The sequence below is a fragment of the Aythya ferina genome, assembly GCF_964211825.1.
Source record: "Aythya ferina genome assembly, chromosome: 4".
Lineage (NCBI taxonomy): Eukaryota > Metazoa > Chordata > Aves > Anseriformes > Anatidae > Aythya > Aythya ferina.
Window position 1 is genome coordinate 44,575,392 of NC_140300.1, and position 16,945 is coordinate 44,592,336.

At 42.0% G+C, this 16,945-nt stretch overlaps 1 protein-coding gene across 1 annotated transcript in view; it reads right to left on the minus strand.

Annotated features, from left to right (window-relative positions):
* The window catches only part of GATB (glutamyl-tRNA amidotransferase subunit B), a gene marked incomplete at its 5' end in the record, with an annotated part of 43,209 nt that overhangs the window by 1,988 nt on the left and 24,276 nt on the right, over positions 1-16,945 (minus strand). Inside the window, 6 exons of the mRNA XM_084516806.1 lie at positions 1,060-1,194; positions 6,647-6,725; positions 7,138-7,271; positions 14,026-14,215; positions 16,321-16,365; positions 16,758-16,842. Of these exons, the coding sequence (XP_084372932.1) occupies positions 1,060-1,194; positions 6,647-6,725; positions 7,138-7,271; positions 14,026-14,215; positions 16,321-16,365; positions 16,758-16,842 (668 nt within the window). The remainder of the gene's footprint in view (positions 1-1,059; positions 1,195-6,646; positions 6,726-7,137; positions 7,272-14,025; positions 14,216-16,320; positions 16,366-16,757; positions 16,843-16,945) is intronic.

Here is a 16,945-nt window from a genome sequence, read left to right on the forward strand (position 1 = left end):
CCCAATGAGATCTGGGGTGGGTGGTATTGTTCTCAAAAGATGTTAATGTCTTTTTTCCAAATGGCAAATGTATCTAGACAATGTTTATAGTAGAAGCAAGCTATTCACTTCTGCCTTTACATTTTCCCTCCACAGTACATCTAAGCACTTGTTTTCATTTTGTTTTTTATAAAGCAGATGTTAGACTCTGTCAGGATTCCTTCCCACTCCTCCCCTTCAAGATCAACACGTACTTTTTCCCCTTTTCCTGGCTCAGAGCATGTGAGCCTGATGGCCACGCAGGCTGCTGCACGTCCTTTGATGGGGATGGGGAAGAGCTGAAACCCTGTCCTGAACACACTGCAGCACTTGTGCTGCTGCCACAGCCTAAGCGCAGGCCAGCAGAGCTGACAGCAGCCCTGTTGCAGCACACGCAGCCCCCTGAACCCACAGGTGCTGCTGCCACATGGGGCCAGCTCCTCCCCACCCCACAGACAGCGCCAGGCAGGACAGCAAGCGAGGCTTGCCTCTGGCACTGAGGGAAGGTGGGGACATGGAGAAGAGACAGAAACAAGTGAAATTTTGGCCCTGCCAGTTCTGATACTGTCTCTAATCCCGTAACATATGCCTTGCTGGTGGATAGCCTCAGTCTTCAGATTCAGAACAGCGTAGTGCTGTTGCTCTAATATCTCAAGAAATGACATAATGAGAATTACGTGGCCAAGTGGCGAGGTCAGGTTAAGGCCAGTACACTGCATAGGTGAAGACAGAAGGAAAGCCCGGTAGCTTGGCTTCCTTGCATTAAATTTTTATGGTTTCATAGAATGACTTAGCACATTAGCCAGACTGGTAATTTCTTCTGCTGATCATTTTGTGTAAGCTTCAATTTCCAAAGAAACACTTAGTAAAATAAGAAAGGAGAAGAAAAGACATGATCATAGCTGTGCAGCAGCTTTAATGCTGCTATACTGGCTCTAGATCTCAAATAGCAATTAAAAGAGAAAAGGCCATTTTAATCCCCTCCTTTTTAGCGGCACAGCCTAACACAGCGCCCGAGCTTTCCAGCACCACCATAATCACCTCCTTTTCGTGTTCATCAATCACTGCTTGGCAGATCTGTTCCAGCTCCTCTTGATCCTCTAGCAGTTGAAGCTGCTTTTCTTTAACGATTTCAAGAGGCGTCTTTCCTTCTCCCTTCCACAATTCCTCGAACACCTGAAAATCACAATGAGTGGCGAAGGTCAGTTGCTGTGCGTATCAATGTTATTTACATGCAAGTATTTTAATTACAGAGCTAAGTCAGATTTTAGTAGCAGCAAGAGCAGATTGTCTCAACATGAACAAGCCCAAGATTTAATCATGCGCTGTGCTGAAAGAGCTCTTGTGCCTTCCCTCCTTTTTTCGGCACCCTGAAATCAATCGAAGCCTTTTCACTCCCTGCACAGAGTGGTTGGGTGCTCTGCAGCCTGCCGCAGCACCAGGAGCTGCCTGCTAGCAGCGAGGATACTTGTTCCAAGAAGTTTGCCTGCTGCAGCCCCCATGTACCTTCTGTCCCTCCTTCGGGCAGCAGCACGTGCTGCTCACCGCTCTGAGCTCTGCCCCCTGCTGCAGGTGGGCCCAGTGGCAGGCACCACCGCCACCAGCGAGGCTGTTTCTCAGGCAGCACTCGCGCTCGTCTCACATTGTGCACAAGAAGTGCCTGAGCGCGGTGAGAAAATGCATTTCCATGAGCGATGTCTCTGCACAGGAGCTGACGATTAGCTGACTGCTGTACCGAGTCCAATCCCAGGTAACTCATCTCATTACCAGCCCTCATCAGCAAGCTGTAATGAGGATACGTACGACAAAGCAGAAGAGAAATGGTGCCGAGCCGATTCCGTGCAGCAGCTCCAGCCCACCTATGCATCACCTCCACGCACAGGGATGCGGGGTGAACCTAAGCCTCTGGAATAATTACTTCTTAATGCTGGTGTGTTCTCCTATGCCATAGCAGGGCTATTGCCCTGGAATAAACTTGAGAGAAGGGAACATTTGTAAAAAAACAATTTCCTTGGGCAGTCATTTTCTGTATTCCCTTTGCTCTTATTTCAGAGCTGTGGGAGGAGAGAAAGAAAACCCTTATTAAAACAGCTGCTTGTGCTTCATCCTGCTCTGAAGATATAATTGTATGTTCGGGCCACTGCTGTGTACCAGTATGGAAATGGATGTCACGTCAAAATTTCAGCACTAAACACTCAGTGTAGATGGAGGAGAGGCTGGGAAGGGGAAAGGAGAAAGGCCATTCAAACCGTGTGTTAAATAATTAGCAGGGCAGCAAGACAACTTAGGAAGAATGGAAGATGCGGGATGGTACTTTAAGTACCCCAGCCTTCAGTGTGGAAGACTTCTCCGGTACGAAAGACCCGTGGTTAAGCAATTTTGTAGCCATGAGAGGTCTGTAAGAACCACGTGCTGACAATTCTTGTAAATAGAGATTTGTTTGCCAGCTGTACCCCAAAGCATTCGATGGTATCTTGTCACAGTGCTGGAGACCCCGAGAGAGGGCAGCGACACAAAGCGCCTTGTTTTTCCCCTGTAAGAGGGCTGCAGGCAGATCACAACATTAAAGCTACCGATAAGCGGCCAGAGTTAGAACCACACTGAGTAAAGCTTTCAGCTGCTTACATCTAAACAAATCAATGCAGTGTATGATGCCTTCTGCAAGATCTTCCTTCCAGTGCAATAGAGTGCAAATCATTGTGCCAGTGCTACCTGCAACACCCCTAGAAACAAACACACCCAGCAGAGATCCACCCAGTCTGCAGCAGGTTGCGTTATTTTCTTTTTGCTGCACTCCATGGCCTAATTCCACAGCAGTCTCCACCTGCTCCTTCCTTCCCTGAGGGCCTCCCGAGGCACTGGGCTGGTACAGCGCCCCTCAGAAGGAGCTCTGTCCTCTTTGCACAGCACAGCCCATGGCAAAACACCCCGGAGAGCCCCAAGCACTGCACACATCAGAGGTTGGACAGTAAATATGCCCCATCACCATCCTGGAAAGAGGCAGATGTGATTTTTAGGACTGGTATGTACGCAAGCAAGACGTTATGTGCTGCGGGAGGAGAAAATCTGCGACAAACAAAATCTAAGCAGCCAAGCATGGCAGAGTTACCCAGGAGCAACTCATCCATCAGGCTGCCTTAGATCAGGGGGCAGGACAGCTTGACGGTCACGGCCACAGCTCTGCTTCCCCGCCCGTCCTCTGCCAAACATCTCCTGGCACGGAGAAAAGCTCGCCCGTTAGAAACCTTCACGGCACCAGATTTTCCCTGTGGCATCTGCATCACGTGTACTTTTCAATTTGGTAACAAGCATATCCACTCAGCTACCGGAGCAATAATGTTATCAAGGCCCCTGCTTGTTTACAGGTATGAAGGAAAGCAGAAAGAGATGTGGCCAAGTCCTGTCAAAGATGCACTTTAAAAAATGTGTTTCGCTACTTGGCAAAGAGTACAGATCTAAAGAAAGCAGTTTAAAAAATGATTTCAACTCATTTACACAAACTGTCTGCACCAGAACAGTGGGATCAAATTATGAGGTCTCCAGAGCCAAAACGAGAATCTCAGGCCTCATTTCCATTACTGAAATCTCAGTAGTTTCTACTATTGATTCTTGCCTGAGCGTGATTAGATTTTAATGATGTTCTGCTCTCTCTACCTACACCGGCATAGCAGCGAACCATTGGTCAAGACGAATTAATCAGGACTCACACGTCTGGCTGCCATGGGCATCATATCAAACATTTTGCAACTGGTGAAGATGCCAGCTGACTGCTGCGCCTGAGAACAGCTCCAACTGGAAACCCTACCCGCAGTCATTTCCTGCCAAAGGTGGGAGGGAAGCAGCAGGCAGCACCACTCGAGCCTGTCCTGTGGGCATCTCTCCTTGCCACTGATGGAAAGCCTTGATGCCTGGCAGTTGTCCCTCAGCCTCTGACAAAAGTGAGGGGCAGGCTGGGTCCAGTGCTCCAGATGGCGCAGCCATAATTGTCAAAGCAGATGGTTCTGTTTAGGTTTGTGTACTGTGCTCATTTTCCTGCTATCTACTTTAAAGCAGGGGTGCCAAGTGGGTGTGCTGAAGTTATTCCTATGTGGGTGACATATGCAACTGCATAAGCAAACAAGACCTGGGGGCTGCTCTGCTCCGTGCCCTGCTCCAGATCCCTGAAGAACAGGCGATGAAGGGCTCCATGCTGAGCTGCTCCAGCAGGGCTCTCAGCAGCCAGGGCCACTTTCTGCTTTCCTGCCCCAGGATCCGTCCTCCTCCAACTCCGGAACACACAAGCGGGCCCTGATGCCACAGATGTACACCCTGCCAGCCCCAAAGTGAGGACTGAGGCCCCGTTGAGGCGTATTGCCCACCGGAGTGGTTCCAGCCCTGGGGAAGTTGCACCGGGATGTCCCGCCGTGGACTTCAAAGTGGAGCCTCAAGGCTCCCCTGGCCCAGGCCACGCTCGCCCCACAGCCCTGCAGCGTGGGAGCTGCCCCCCTGCGCACAGGCATGCCAGACTGAAACCGCTTTGGAGACCTCTGGGCAGGATGCTATATTTGATGGCAAGTTGGGCGTGAGCTCCGTAATTACCTAAGTGTTAATTATGCAAGCACACAGTGCCCTTTCCTTGGCATATGCATCCTACCATACAATGTTCTGTGTCTATAATCAGCACTCTCGGCTTTTATCTGTCTGTGTTTCTAATGCCTCACACAGCAGAGACCGAACACAAACCTCTTAAAAAATTAAAACTTTTAACAGCTTCCTGCTGTGAGCCGTGTATGTGGATACACGTCTGCGTGCTCACCCCATCAAACCCTTCTATCATTTCTAGTTGGATCCGTCTCCACCGCTGCAATTCGTTCTCCCCCACCCCAAGTGCTGCAATTCATCTGCTGTTGTGTATATATAGCCCTTTCTGCCCTCGGGCCATCCAGTATCTCTGCCTACTGCTGAGAATTGTTATAAACATTTGTTATTCTTCTGACATCCAGGCAACCAAAATACTTTTCTAAATGCGGCAAGGTTCCTGCAGTTTGATAGCATCACTCAGTGATGGCAAACAGTACTGTTATTTCTCTGTGTCCAATTTCAGAACAGAGAGGACAACACGCACATTACAAGGAGTTTGTAATTAAACAAGAAAGGCATCTCTGAAATTCTTGACATTTCATAACCTGTCAGAAGTGCTGGCGTACAGATATATCACAAGGAAAAACCTCCAGCAGAAAAGCATTAGTACCCCGTTTCTACCTCCACAAGGAAGCAGAGAATTAAGAATGGAGTTCTGAAGCTCCTCTCTCAGACGCAGACTCCAAGCTGATGGGTGTCCCGTTACCCCACGGGCACACAACCACCCGGCATCCCAACGCGTTTCCTTTTAATGTTATGTTCTTTTTGAAGCTTTTACTTTTGCAATCTAAAATTTCCAAATGCACATGCCTGAAGTCAGGCACTTAGGTCTTGTATTTATGGTGCCTATAATAAGCCGCTGGCTATTCTGAGGAGCAGACCAACCACAAGCCCAGCTTAATTAAGAAGCACAAGAAACCCCCCCAAACCAGGAGGTTTAAGTGTCTCCAAGTAGGGTAAAGAGCCACATTTGCAACTGTTACTCTTGGTTTATAACCATGCAAAAGGTGCACTGCTCTCTGTACCGTTCCAAAGTTGTTCTTGGACTCCATTTGTGCTAAAAAAGCGGAAGCCAGCCCTGTGTATTCCAGTGTTAAACTCTTGAAAGCACACAAAGCAAACTAAATATCTTTATTAGCAATTTTGCTGATCACCTGAGAACAAACGGCCATCTGATGTATTTATGTAAAGGCCAATCACTACCTGAAAGAACAACACATTCCACAAACAACGTGAGATGAATGGCAGTTATTCCCTTTCACAAAAGGGCTCCGAATTTTGTCTATATACACTCAGACGTCACAGTACCCATCATAAGCAGTTCATAACTTAAGATGAATGTGCCAAGTGCTGATTTTTCTAACTGTCCTGACAGGGGGAAAACTGGCTTTACAGACAGCTCTTGCTTGAGACGCCAATAACAACACTTGCTCAAAGAAGCTGGGATAAAAGAGGCCAGAAGTCTCCATGTTTCACTCACAGAGTATGCCAGATCAGACTTTTTTTTTTTTCCTTCTTTTTCTTTTTGTGACTACAATCAGGTAATTATATCCATTTCCATATGCTAATACTTGGGAATGTAGACCCTAGTATCCCTTAGCACACAGTAGCTGATACTCCCAGCTTAACTGCAAGTCAGGGATTAGTTCCCACTGACCTTTCACTCAGGTCTGACTCAAACTACCAAATTGAGATCTGTGCCCGGTCTGTTCAGAAGCAGAACTTACTTAACTGACTGCAGTTCACATGTTGAAAATGTACTCTTTGGTTTGTGCTTCCTTCTAACGCTGAATATGCAAATATATCTGTAAGATTATATACACGAGGTATTTTCATCCGTTATATGTATACAGTATAGATGCTAGATTTATCCTTCATCAACACTCTGAATAATTTCCTTTTAAACAAGCAGTGTACTGATACACACTGAATATAAAGTAGCTATGCAAATGGACTAAGTGCCCACAGATTCAAAATAAAATTACAGTAAAATCAAAAAGGTACTCACCTGCTTTGCTGCTGAAGCAGAAATTTCTTTTTTTTCGAGAAGATTCAGAAGGTCAGCTAGGAGAACAGAACTGATTGGGCTATGGAAAAAGGGGCAAGAGTTACCTCAGAGAAAAGGATACGTAATATATCTAGGCTACTGATGCTTGCCTAAACATCACACCATTTAACATGACAAGCTAGTATTTTTTCCCATGATACACTATATTCAGCTTTGGTATTGATTGCCTGATTATGCCTTAACATTGTCATATTCCAGAGAAGGAAGGCACTGATTACTACTCTTAACTACATAGTCCTCTTCTCTGGAAGGCATTTGGTTAGCTTCATTCATCATGACAGTGTCAAGGCCTAAGTAGCACTGCCTAGGCTAGCAAACTTCACAGATAATAACTAAAGCAGAAGTGAGCAACAGAGTGACATGATACTATTCTTGGTACATGAGAAAAGGAGCAATTTTGTTTCACCATTGTAGTAATTGAGAAGCCTGACCTTTCCTTCACTGTACAGGAATGTTGTTTTAAGTAACTCAGCAGGTCATTTAAAATCCAGCCGATGACTTTCTTTGGCTTCATCTGGGTCTGTTTTACTACATTTTCAAAGAATTCTGTTAATCCGTCTTCATTCTGTTAAAAGAAAAATTAAATGCATCAAAGAGATACTGAAGTGCAAACATGATTAGTTACACAATTATATTCAGAGTATAAATACTCAATCCTAAAGTAAATTGGTTTTGTGAATTCATTTCAAAGCCACAAGACTTTTGAGTAATTTTATTAACAAAACAGTAAGCAAAGTATGTTGTCTAGAATGCATACATATAGCTTGTATGTCAGCCTGTCTGTTTTAATGTAACTTCCAAGAACCGAGTTATCTTTTTTCTCTGAAATCCTCCCTAAAATTATCATTTGGAGAGAACCTCTCATCTCCTTTGTTCTACATACATACGATGCCAGAAAATATAATGCTCAATAAAATGCTCCACATGCTGTCATGCTGTCTGTTACCAAGAAGACTTTGCCTGAAACTGTCTACAGATACTTCACTTTTCATCTTGCAATCACTTCTTCTTATTTTGGATCGATGGAGTAAGATTGGCTTGTATTCACCCTTGAATGATACGGAAAGGTCATACTGTAAGGAGTGGGGTTTTATTTTTCTAGTTTCTAGCTTTCACAGAAGCTATGTAAGGCTTCACACAGCACCCTAAGTGCTCAGAAGGTATGACAGTAAGGGATTCAGTTTATAGTATAAGTGAAATCTGAGCCTGTTTTTAGAAGAACAGACACTGCACAGTCTGTTGAATGCTGTGCTGCTCGACATCAAGGCAGTGATGGATCTTTAACTATAGCACAGAACTTATTAGGTCTACTAAAGGCTTGTAGCGCTCCTTTTCAAGGAGGAATCCAAATCCAGCGTGCTACTGGACTTCTGCAGTGTTTGGCATAACTGCACAGGAGGACATGCCAGCTCTGAGAAGTTGTCAGAGGTAACAGTTTAGAGGCAGCCACTGAGTTATTCTCAGTACACTGTCATCACAGCAGAAACATTTTCCAAGCACATAGTGATAGCAGACAGATCTCTGCGAACACTTCTGAGCAAAAAGAGTCCAGGTACATGCTAAACCAAACCTGACTTTTCCACCCAAACTCACCCCTGTCAAAACTGTCTCTTTTGCCCTTGTTTTTATAGATAACTTATCACCATAGCAATACAAAAAATTTGGACTTTCCACCTTGAAAATTTCAGAATGTAAACTTCTACCATCTCTGGATACCACATTCGTTAGTAATGACGTATGGCTTTTAGGGAGGTTGCAATGTACCGCTCTCTATTCAGTAAAACAGATTAAAACCTACTTAGAATAATGGATTGAAGTGCTGTAAAACTGGTGGGACAGAAATCAGACCCTTCCCCTTTACCTTGAGACCATGAACAAAGAAAGAATCGAAGTTCTCAGCCTCAGTAAGTCACTAAGGACTTCTGTGGAGTGGATCCGGTAACTCCCAAAACTTATCTGATACACAGACACAAACTTCCTTTCTTGACCTATGTTCTTACAAATTTAACTAGCAGTTACTTAGCTATACAAAATGCAAAATCCAAGGTTAAATACATTAGAACAAATTTTGCTTAAAGACAAAAAAATAAAAAACAAAAAAGCTCAAACATCAGAGGAGTGATGTAATTATCAAAGTCTAATAAACGATTAAAAACTAGGCATGTGTGAAGTGGAATTACTAAAATGATAAACTACTAAATACTGCACTCTTCCTAATTCACCCCAGGATTCATTAGCACAAACACACACCTATTATTTAAATAGCAGACTCCCTTACACAGAAGCACCTGTCCAATTTAGGTAGGAAGAAGTGAGTATGTATAAATGTTGGTTTTTGTTATTGTTGTTTTTTATACATGTGCTGCAGAAGGTTTTACAAACACTCCAGGCAGAGTAGTCTAGCTACAACATTATGCACACAAAAACAATGTCTGCAGACGCCACATGTCTCAATGAAGGCTACACAGCTCAGATGCAGCATGTCCAACACTTTTATCACGTATATGATGGAGAGCATATCTCTAGCAGTGGGCTTATTCAGATTTCTGGATATCAACAGCCTGGCTGGAGTTACAGCTCTGATGCTGCTGCCAGACCTTTGAAAATCAAGGACAAACATACACAGCCTTCAAATTTTAATCAGATGATTTCCAAGCAGTAAGAGGAGAAAAGCCCAGGAATACTCTGAGAGATAGACTTACACATGCTACCAGGCACTGAACCCTATACCTACCGGTTACTTGTGCACATAGAACTGGATATATTCCCCCAAATTCCTTGGCCCGTCTTTATTTTTTTAAAAGTGACTATAATTTTCTGTAGCCAAAAAGAAGGAAAACCCAGCAATGCCAGATTGAATTGAATAAGGCAGAATGTCAAAACGTCAAAATGACTGTTAGAAATGAAATGATTTCCGTATTTTCTTGCCATATAAAGAAGGAATAGCTTGATTAACTTTAATTTCTAGATACCATACTACTTGAACTTGACTTTAATTTGCTGTGCATTTTGGTCAACTTTTGTCATGCCAAACTCACCCCAACTACCAAATTCATTTTGATGACTTCTCCTCAGAAGACGTAGTTAATCTTAGAGAAAAATAACCAGGGGGCAGCTCTGATACACTGAGCTCTACTATCCATCATTTCACTTCTAAAACAAACAAAAAAACTTCAGTGAAATCTTAACTTAGCTACTTCCCTAATAATTTGTCATCACAATTTTCTGTGTGCTGTCTGCACACACTAGGCATTTCTGCTTCTGTATTTCTACACCGTGGCTTAAAACATCATAAAGAGTTAACGTACACACATACACACAGACCTGTCCCTTGTGATAGATCTGAGCTGAAAACCACTGCAAGCTCTAATGTTCTGGTTCACAGGAATGCTGTCTCACTTAATTCTGAGTAACATATTTTATGCTTCTTAGAAGGAAAACCAGAATTCTGGAATTGCAGCACCATGCTTGTGATTGAGGCCCACTTGGGGGCTCCCATTATGCACAAAATATGTTGTAACTTATTCATCAGAATCTCACTGGCGTGAAATATGAACTCAACCAGATGCAAATTTATTTTTGAAATATGGTTTCACACCACCATTTAATAGTACACGTCAAAATCTAGGGGTGGAGTGATTCCAGATGCTTTTAAAACAAGTTTAAAACAATATGCTACTTTACAGAACGCCATGGGTGTCATCTGCAGAGACATTGGCTCTGTAATGCAAACTTGTGCTTTTAAAGACCAATAATGTTTCCTGAAGAACTGAAGGAGAAAACCACATCAGTGTTCACAAATGTCATTTTCTGCTTTCTTCTTCCCATTTTCGCCATCACAGCTCCCACAATAACCAACTATGAGGTAACTACTGCCGCAAAAATGTGCAAGACTGTCAGGGGGAAAAAAGCAGAAAATGTACTCTGTTAAAGCAGCAAGAAGAGCAGTCAAAGAAAGACAGTTCAAACTTCTTTATGGCTTCTTATAAAATGCTTTAAATTCTAAAAAGAAGCATAAATTCACCTGCACACCAAAGTGTATGAGGGTGGCATGCTGTAAACAAAATTGTCAAGAACTACTTTTTCAGCATCCCATTTTGACCGTTTAATGGATTCACAAATGTAATTGTTCCAGCAAACGAATGACCCCAAGCCCAAGTGGAACTGCTGCTTTTATCTGAGTAAGCAGAGGAACAGTAAATGTATACAAAGACTTGAAATTCAGATGAGAAAGGAAATGATCAGACTTTTTTTATTTTTCTATTGCTGTACTGTGACAGCCAATCTATTTTTCAGTTGGACTTCAGCATGGTCTTTGAAAACAAAGCATCACATTTATATCTATGCCAATGCATCTTATTTTTTTTGCCCCTACAGGAAGCAAGGCAAAAATATTATACTACCATAACTGACCAAGTTCTCAGAGATCCTTCTTGATAGAAGAACAGTATTCGACAGCCTAACAGTTTACACAGCAAAGTAGGAACTGCATGCAGAAATTGAATACCCAAATACCACTCAGTCTATCCAGCCCAAAAAATTGTATGTTTACAAATAAGAAGGATTTTGCATGAAGAAAATCAAACTTCACTTATTTTTGTCATTTGTACAAAACTATGAAAAATCTAGCAGTTTACACTTAGGAAATCTCAGGCAAAGATATTAACAGCCAAAGCTCTCCTTCCATTTCAGTTCATCTTGCAATTAGGCAACGCTAGAGACTTACATTCTCAATACTGCAGTGCGTACAGGCAGTTATCGTATATGAGAATAAAGCTCATGAAGTGAGCTCAGAAACTAACTTGCATTCTGAGGTACAGTATTGTTTTATTATAACTTTTTTTTTTTTTTTTTTTTTGCGTTTTCGCTAACAAGTTGGCGCAGAACAGAGATTTTGCATTTTAGAGTCATCCCTCTACCACTGCCATTTATTTAATGAGCACTCCTGGGCGCTCTAACCTGAAAGAATGCTCATTAGATTGTGCATCTGGCCCTATCAGCAATCTTCTGTAACTTCTGATGTAAGCTTAATACAGCAATGGACATACCATTTTCAGATGAATTAAGGTTAACTAGTCTCCCAGTGAACAGGCAAGCAACTTTTATGGAGAGTATACATGCTGACATTCTAATGCACAATAAAAGAAGACCCACAATGAAGAATGTGTTCACTTCATGCATTCAAATGGTTGCATTATCTTATTACAAGCTGTATCCCAAAATTCAGCTTGGAGCTCATTAATTATCTTATACGCTGCAAAAAGGAAAAAGCTAAGAGAGAAAAAGCAAAGGCAATAGCAGATTTCAGAGAATGGCTGGAAAGAAAGGGGAGCTGGTCAGGCAAATCCATAGGGTTAGTTACTAGAGATGACAGAAACCACACAGCAGAGGCCATCAATACCAGCAAGATTGAAGAAGTAGGTTGATGCCAAGGGAAAGAAGTGGGTGTACTGAGTCTGGCTGGGATGAAGTTAATTTTCTTCATAGCAGGCCATAGGGGGTTGTGTTCTGGATTTGTGACTATAACAGTGCTGGTAACGCACCGGTGTTTTGGCTACTGCTGAGCTGTACTTGCACAGCATAAAGGCTTTCTCTTTTCCCGCTATACTCCTGCAGTGAGCAGGCTAGGGGCAGGCAAGAACAGCCAGCCTAAATTGACTGCAGGGATATTACCTGCCATATGCCATGCTCAGCAAGAAAAACTGAGGGCAAAGGGTTTGGGATGAGGCACTCTGAGACTGGATGGGCATCAGACTACTTGTGGGAGGTGATAAGTGATTGCTCTTGCATTACTTCTGTTTTTATCTTCCTCCTTCTTTGACTTCTTTAAGTGTTACATCTATCTCCACCCATAAGTTCTTTTGCTTTTGCTCTTCTTACTCTCTCCCCCATCCCACTGGTTGGGGGAATGAGCAAGCAACTGCATGGTGCTTAGCAGCTGATCAAGGTCAACCCACCAGAATGGGGGAGAAGAATAAAAAACAACAGAAAAAAGGGTGTGCAGAGACCTACTTCCTCTTCTGAGCTCCTTTTATTTTAATGTGCAAGATAAAATGCACACTTGGACAGGAATACTGCCTGCTAAATCACATTGTGCAATTTACACAATGAAACAGAAAGGTAAGATACTACAGACACTTCTCAGTCACTGCAGCCTCATCACTTCGATGAGACTTACAACATATCTGCCTACCAAGCAGTAGCCCACTAAAATGGCACACCAGCACAAAAGCAGATTTCCTAACATCTTTCTTCAGACGAAGTAACTATGTTTTCTGTAGAAACAGATTCTATAAAGGTGTATTAAAATATACACAGTATACACAGCACAAGTGTATTAAAGACACACGAAGAAGGGTTATTAGGTAGTTATGTGCACTGCTCTCCCTGCACTTACAGCCAAAGGAAAGGAACTCCTCCAGAGGACAATTTAAAGTACTTACGGTTATACTCTGAATCTTACCATGAAGTTGTTTTCCTTCTGTCGCCACTAATCACAGAGGTAACCAAAGCAGAACCCTGTCCTAGCTTAGCTGGCTATGTGAAATGTCTAAACTTGGGTGGCTATACTAACCCACCACAAAGTTTTCATTGCCAAAACAAGATGATGCAATTTGTATTTAAGAAGCCTTAAGTCCTTTAGATTAATTTTGGAAGTTATGAGATTTTGTTGTCTTTTCATTATTTACATCCACATTTGGCACATCCTTTCTTTCACATCCCCTCTTCTAAACATGTCCCTGGTAAACTGCATTGTGAGGTCAACGTTGATGTTGTAAAGCCATTTTGTTTATTTACCTAAGTCAATTTTTTAAATTTTTTTTTTCTAAAGAGTATGGAAACTGGGGCACATGAAGCTGAAAGATTTAAACTATGGGTTTTCCATCTGCAGTCAGGAAAGCATGTCCATTAATTTGTTAAACACTGACACTGTGCCCAGACTCATACCAGACCCAAAGACAAGAAGAACATGCAATTGCAGACAAGGATTTCTCAGCAGGAAGTTGTACATTTGTGGCAGTAAGTCACTAGTTTGTCCATGTGTAGACAGACAAGATCAATATTAAATAATAGTTATTTGACTGCACCTTGCATGAGAAATGCTTTTTCTAGTAGCACTGTGCAAGGTTTCTTTTCCCCCTACTATTCTATTCATATGGCTCCAAGGTACAAAGTAGGCAACGAACTGGACAAATTTCCAACCAAAAAAAATCCATGAGAACTGATAGCTGGTTAATAATGACATTTGTAAATGTTTTTAAAAACAATGGAGCTTTGAAGTTGCTAGGTTTATTTTCGCACTTGATCAATAGACCTACCACTAAGGTGAAGCTGTGTTCAGGAAGAATCCCATACAGCTCAACAAGCTTTGCTCTCTTCGCACTGGGGAGGTCAGGAAGTCTTTCATGAATCCAATCAATATTTACCACTTGCTGATGGTTCACATTAGCTGGCAAAGATTTAGTATCATATAGAATCAATGGAGGAAGATTTGGCTCTGGCATGAACCTAGAGAAAATGAAGAAAAACTTCCTTAGAATTATTTTTAGTCCAAAAGCTAAGCAACAAGAAAAAAAAAAAAAAGACAAGTTTAAGCTCACCTGGAAATTGTACTACTATTTTAACAAAATAAAACATTAAAAAATAATTACTTGGTATACTAATGGTAAGTACGAAGAGATCAGTCCCTGAACTGCTGCAAAGTCCCTATTCTCTATAAGTATTTGCCACTGATTGTCAAAGTCAATGTTTAGAAAGGAGTAATTAAAACACTTCTGCACTCAAAATAATATTATTAGTAACAATGACAATGATAGCTATGGAAACAACGTATTCAACCTTTTGGCATCAAGCATGAATTGTAGATCTGGGCAAAAAGACTGCAGTGGATTGGCAGGAAGAAACCCAGATTGAGAGCCAACTGCCAGGAGTGATCTGGGCAGGTTGCGACCTTTTGCATACTAACTTCAAAAATCTAGATGAAATCCCATGCTGTTCTAAAAGCAAAGTCACTGTGCTCAGCCGGGTGCCACCACTGAACAAAAGGCTCCCTTAAAGAGAAGGCCATTTCAAACCAGTGGAATAACTGCAATTGAAGCAGAAACTTCATTGTTAGATGATCAAATGAGGGGTTCAAAAATTTCAGAATAAAGGACATTGGACAACCTCTATAATTTTTTATTTCAAATCTGCCTAACCACATATCTCACATCTGATGTATATTTGCAAGAAGTAAATTATAAAAATCTGAGAAAACACAGTTTAATATTGGCCACAATCTTAGCACTAATAGTAATCTTTCCAGTCTTTATTTGAAGTATATTGGACTCACCAGTTTTGCCAAGGTTTGCATGAATTTTCTTTTGCATTTGTTCTTATTCTTGTTAAATTAGTTGTGTTATTAGTCTTGTTAAATAAGCCAGCCCCTACCACATTAAGGAATTCTTAAATGATCACTGCCATTTCTGCTGCATTTCTACAAATGCTAATTGGAAAAGCAGATTTAATTTAAACTTTGTGGGATATTTTCAAAATCCTTGCTGTGCTTCAATGAGAATATATGCAGGTTTAACAGGAATACAGATAGGGCAGAGCTAAGAAGCTCTGAAAAGTCTCCTGCAAAACTACAATTTTCCAGCCAAGAAGTGAACTCTGGCAGTAACAGGAAGACTGTCCTAGGATGAAAAGCCAGGGAATTCCTGGGTGGATCAGCATTAAGAAGACCCTAGGCAGGGGAGGATGCAGGCAGGCACAGAGCAGGAGAAGAGGAGCCCAAAGCCCTCAGTAATCACTGAGCTGCATAACCAGCAGCATTGTCTGATCATCTCATCCAGACACTACTGTGATTACCTCCTGTGCTAGGGCACGCAGAGGTTATGCTGCTGCTTTGCAGTGCTGCCCCAGCTCCCAGCAGCACTGCTTCCTGCCAGGAGTCATGCCTTAGTCCCTCACCCTCCAGCTCGATCCTTCCCAGCTGGCTGTTTGTGGCTTGACTGTGCTGCACTGACTTTGCCGAGAGTAGATGAAAGAGTGCTCACATGAATCATGCTAGCAATCAAACTGCGATGGCTGTCATCTCACACTGGTGGAAAGCAAGAGGTACTTAGCAGGGTAACAACCTCAATAGGGCTACACAGATCTTAAGGTAGAAACCTGCCTATGTACACTGACACTCTTCAGCAGTAGTTAGGATTTTCAAATAGTGTCTTAAACAGAATTTAAGCGTGAAGAGGCAGGGCCTGCTATCTGAAAATCATTTCCCTCAGTATTTATTTAAAGCAGGAACAATTCTTAACTCAGAATATTCTTACATTTAATGTCAGACATTCTTAATAATACATGTGTACTGGCCACAAAGCAAACCTTCAATTTATCCACTTGGAGCGAAGGTAATCCAGTTTAGTTTTTGGGAAAGATCTATGGGATTTAGCAAAGATCAGAGAGTTCTAGATGTGAACTTCTCAGAAATAAACTGATTTTGATAGGTCTCTTTCCCTTCCAGTGGAAGGTCTACACTCGCCATACTAAATTTACAGACTCATTACATTGACTACGCTTAGCATATTAAATAAGTTTTCAGTTCTTGAAACGTTAACTTATTGAAAAAAAAATACCGATAATCCTGCATTCCTTCTTTGTCTCTCATTGGTACAGTGCACCTAAAATAAAACACAACAGGTAAGATGTGAGAAGTGGTACACCACAGAATCAGTTTTCTGGAAAAAAAACAAAACAAAACATCACCTTGCGAAGATCAGGAGAACTTCTTAAAGCCACTTCAAAGAAAATGTGTGTGAACTCCCTGACACTGCTTGATGTAACACACAGGGGTGGTTTTTTTGTTTGTTTGCTTGTTTTTATCAACAGATTGTGTTAAAGCCTCAGCTTTAAGAGGAATTAATTACTACCTGCAATGAAACTATGCTTGTGAATTTTGACTTTAGAAGAAAGAAGTTGAGCATTACCATGCTATCTCCCCTGATCAGTTCACTGGGTATCCCTAGCACTCTAAATGTATTATTCCTGATATTCCTCCAAAATAAAAACTCACCCAAGCTTGGAATCAAAGGCTCTTGTTTCATTCAGAATTGTTCCTCCATTTTCCAGTTCTTCAATTTGCCTCTGTATTTCATAGTCTGACAGAAACAAAAGAAAAAAAATAAGCTTGTTATACTGCACTATTAGCTTTTATACATTCTACTATTTCACTGCTATGCAATAATGGAAAAGTTTGTTGAT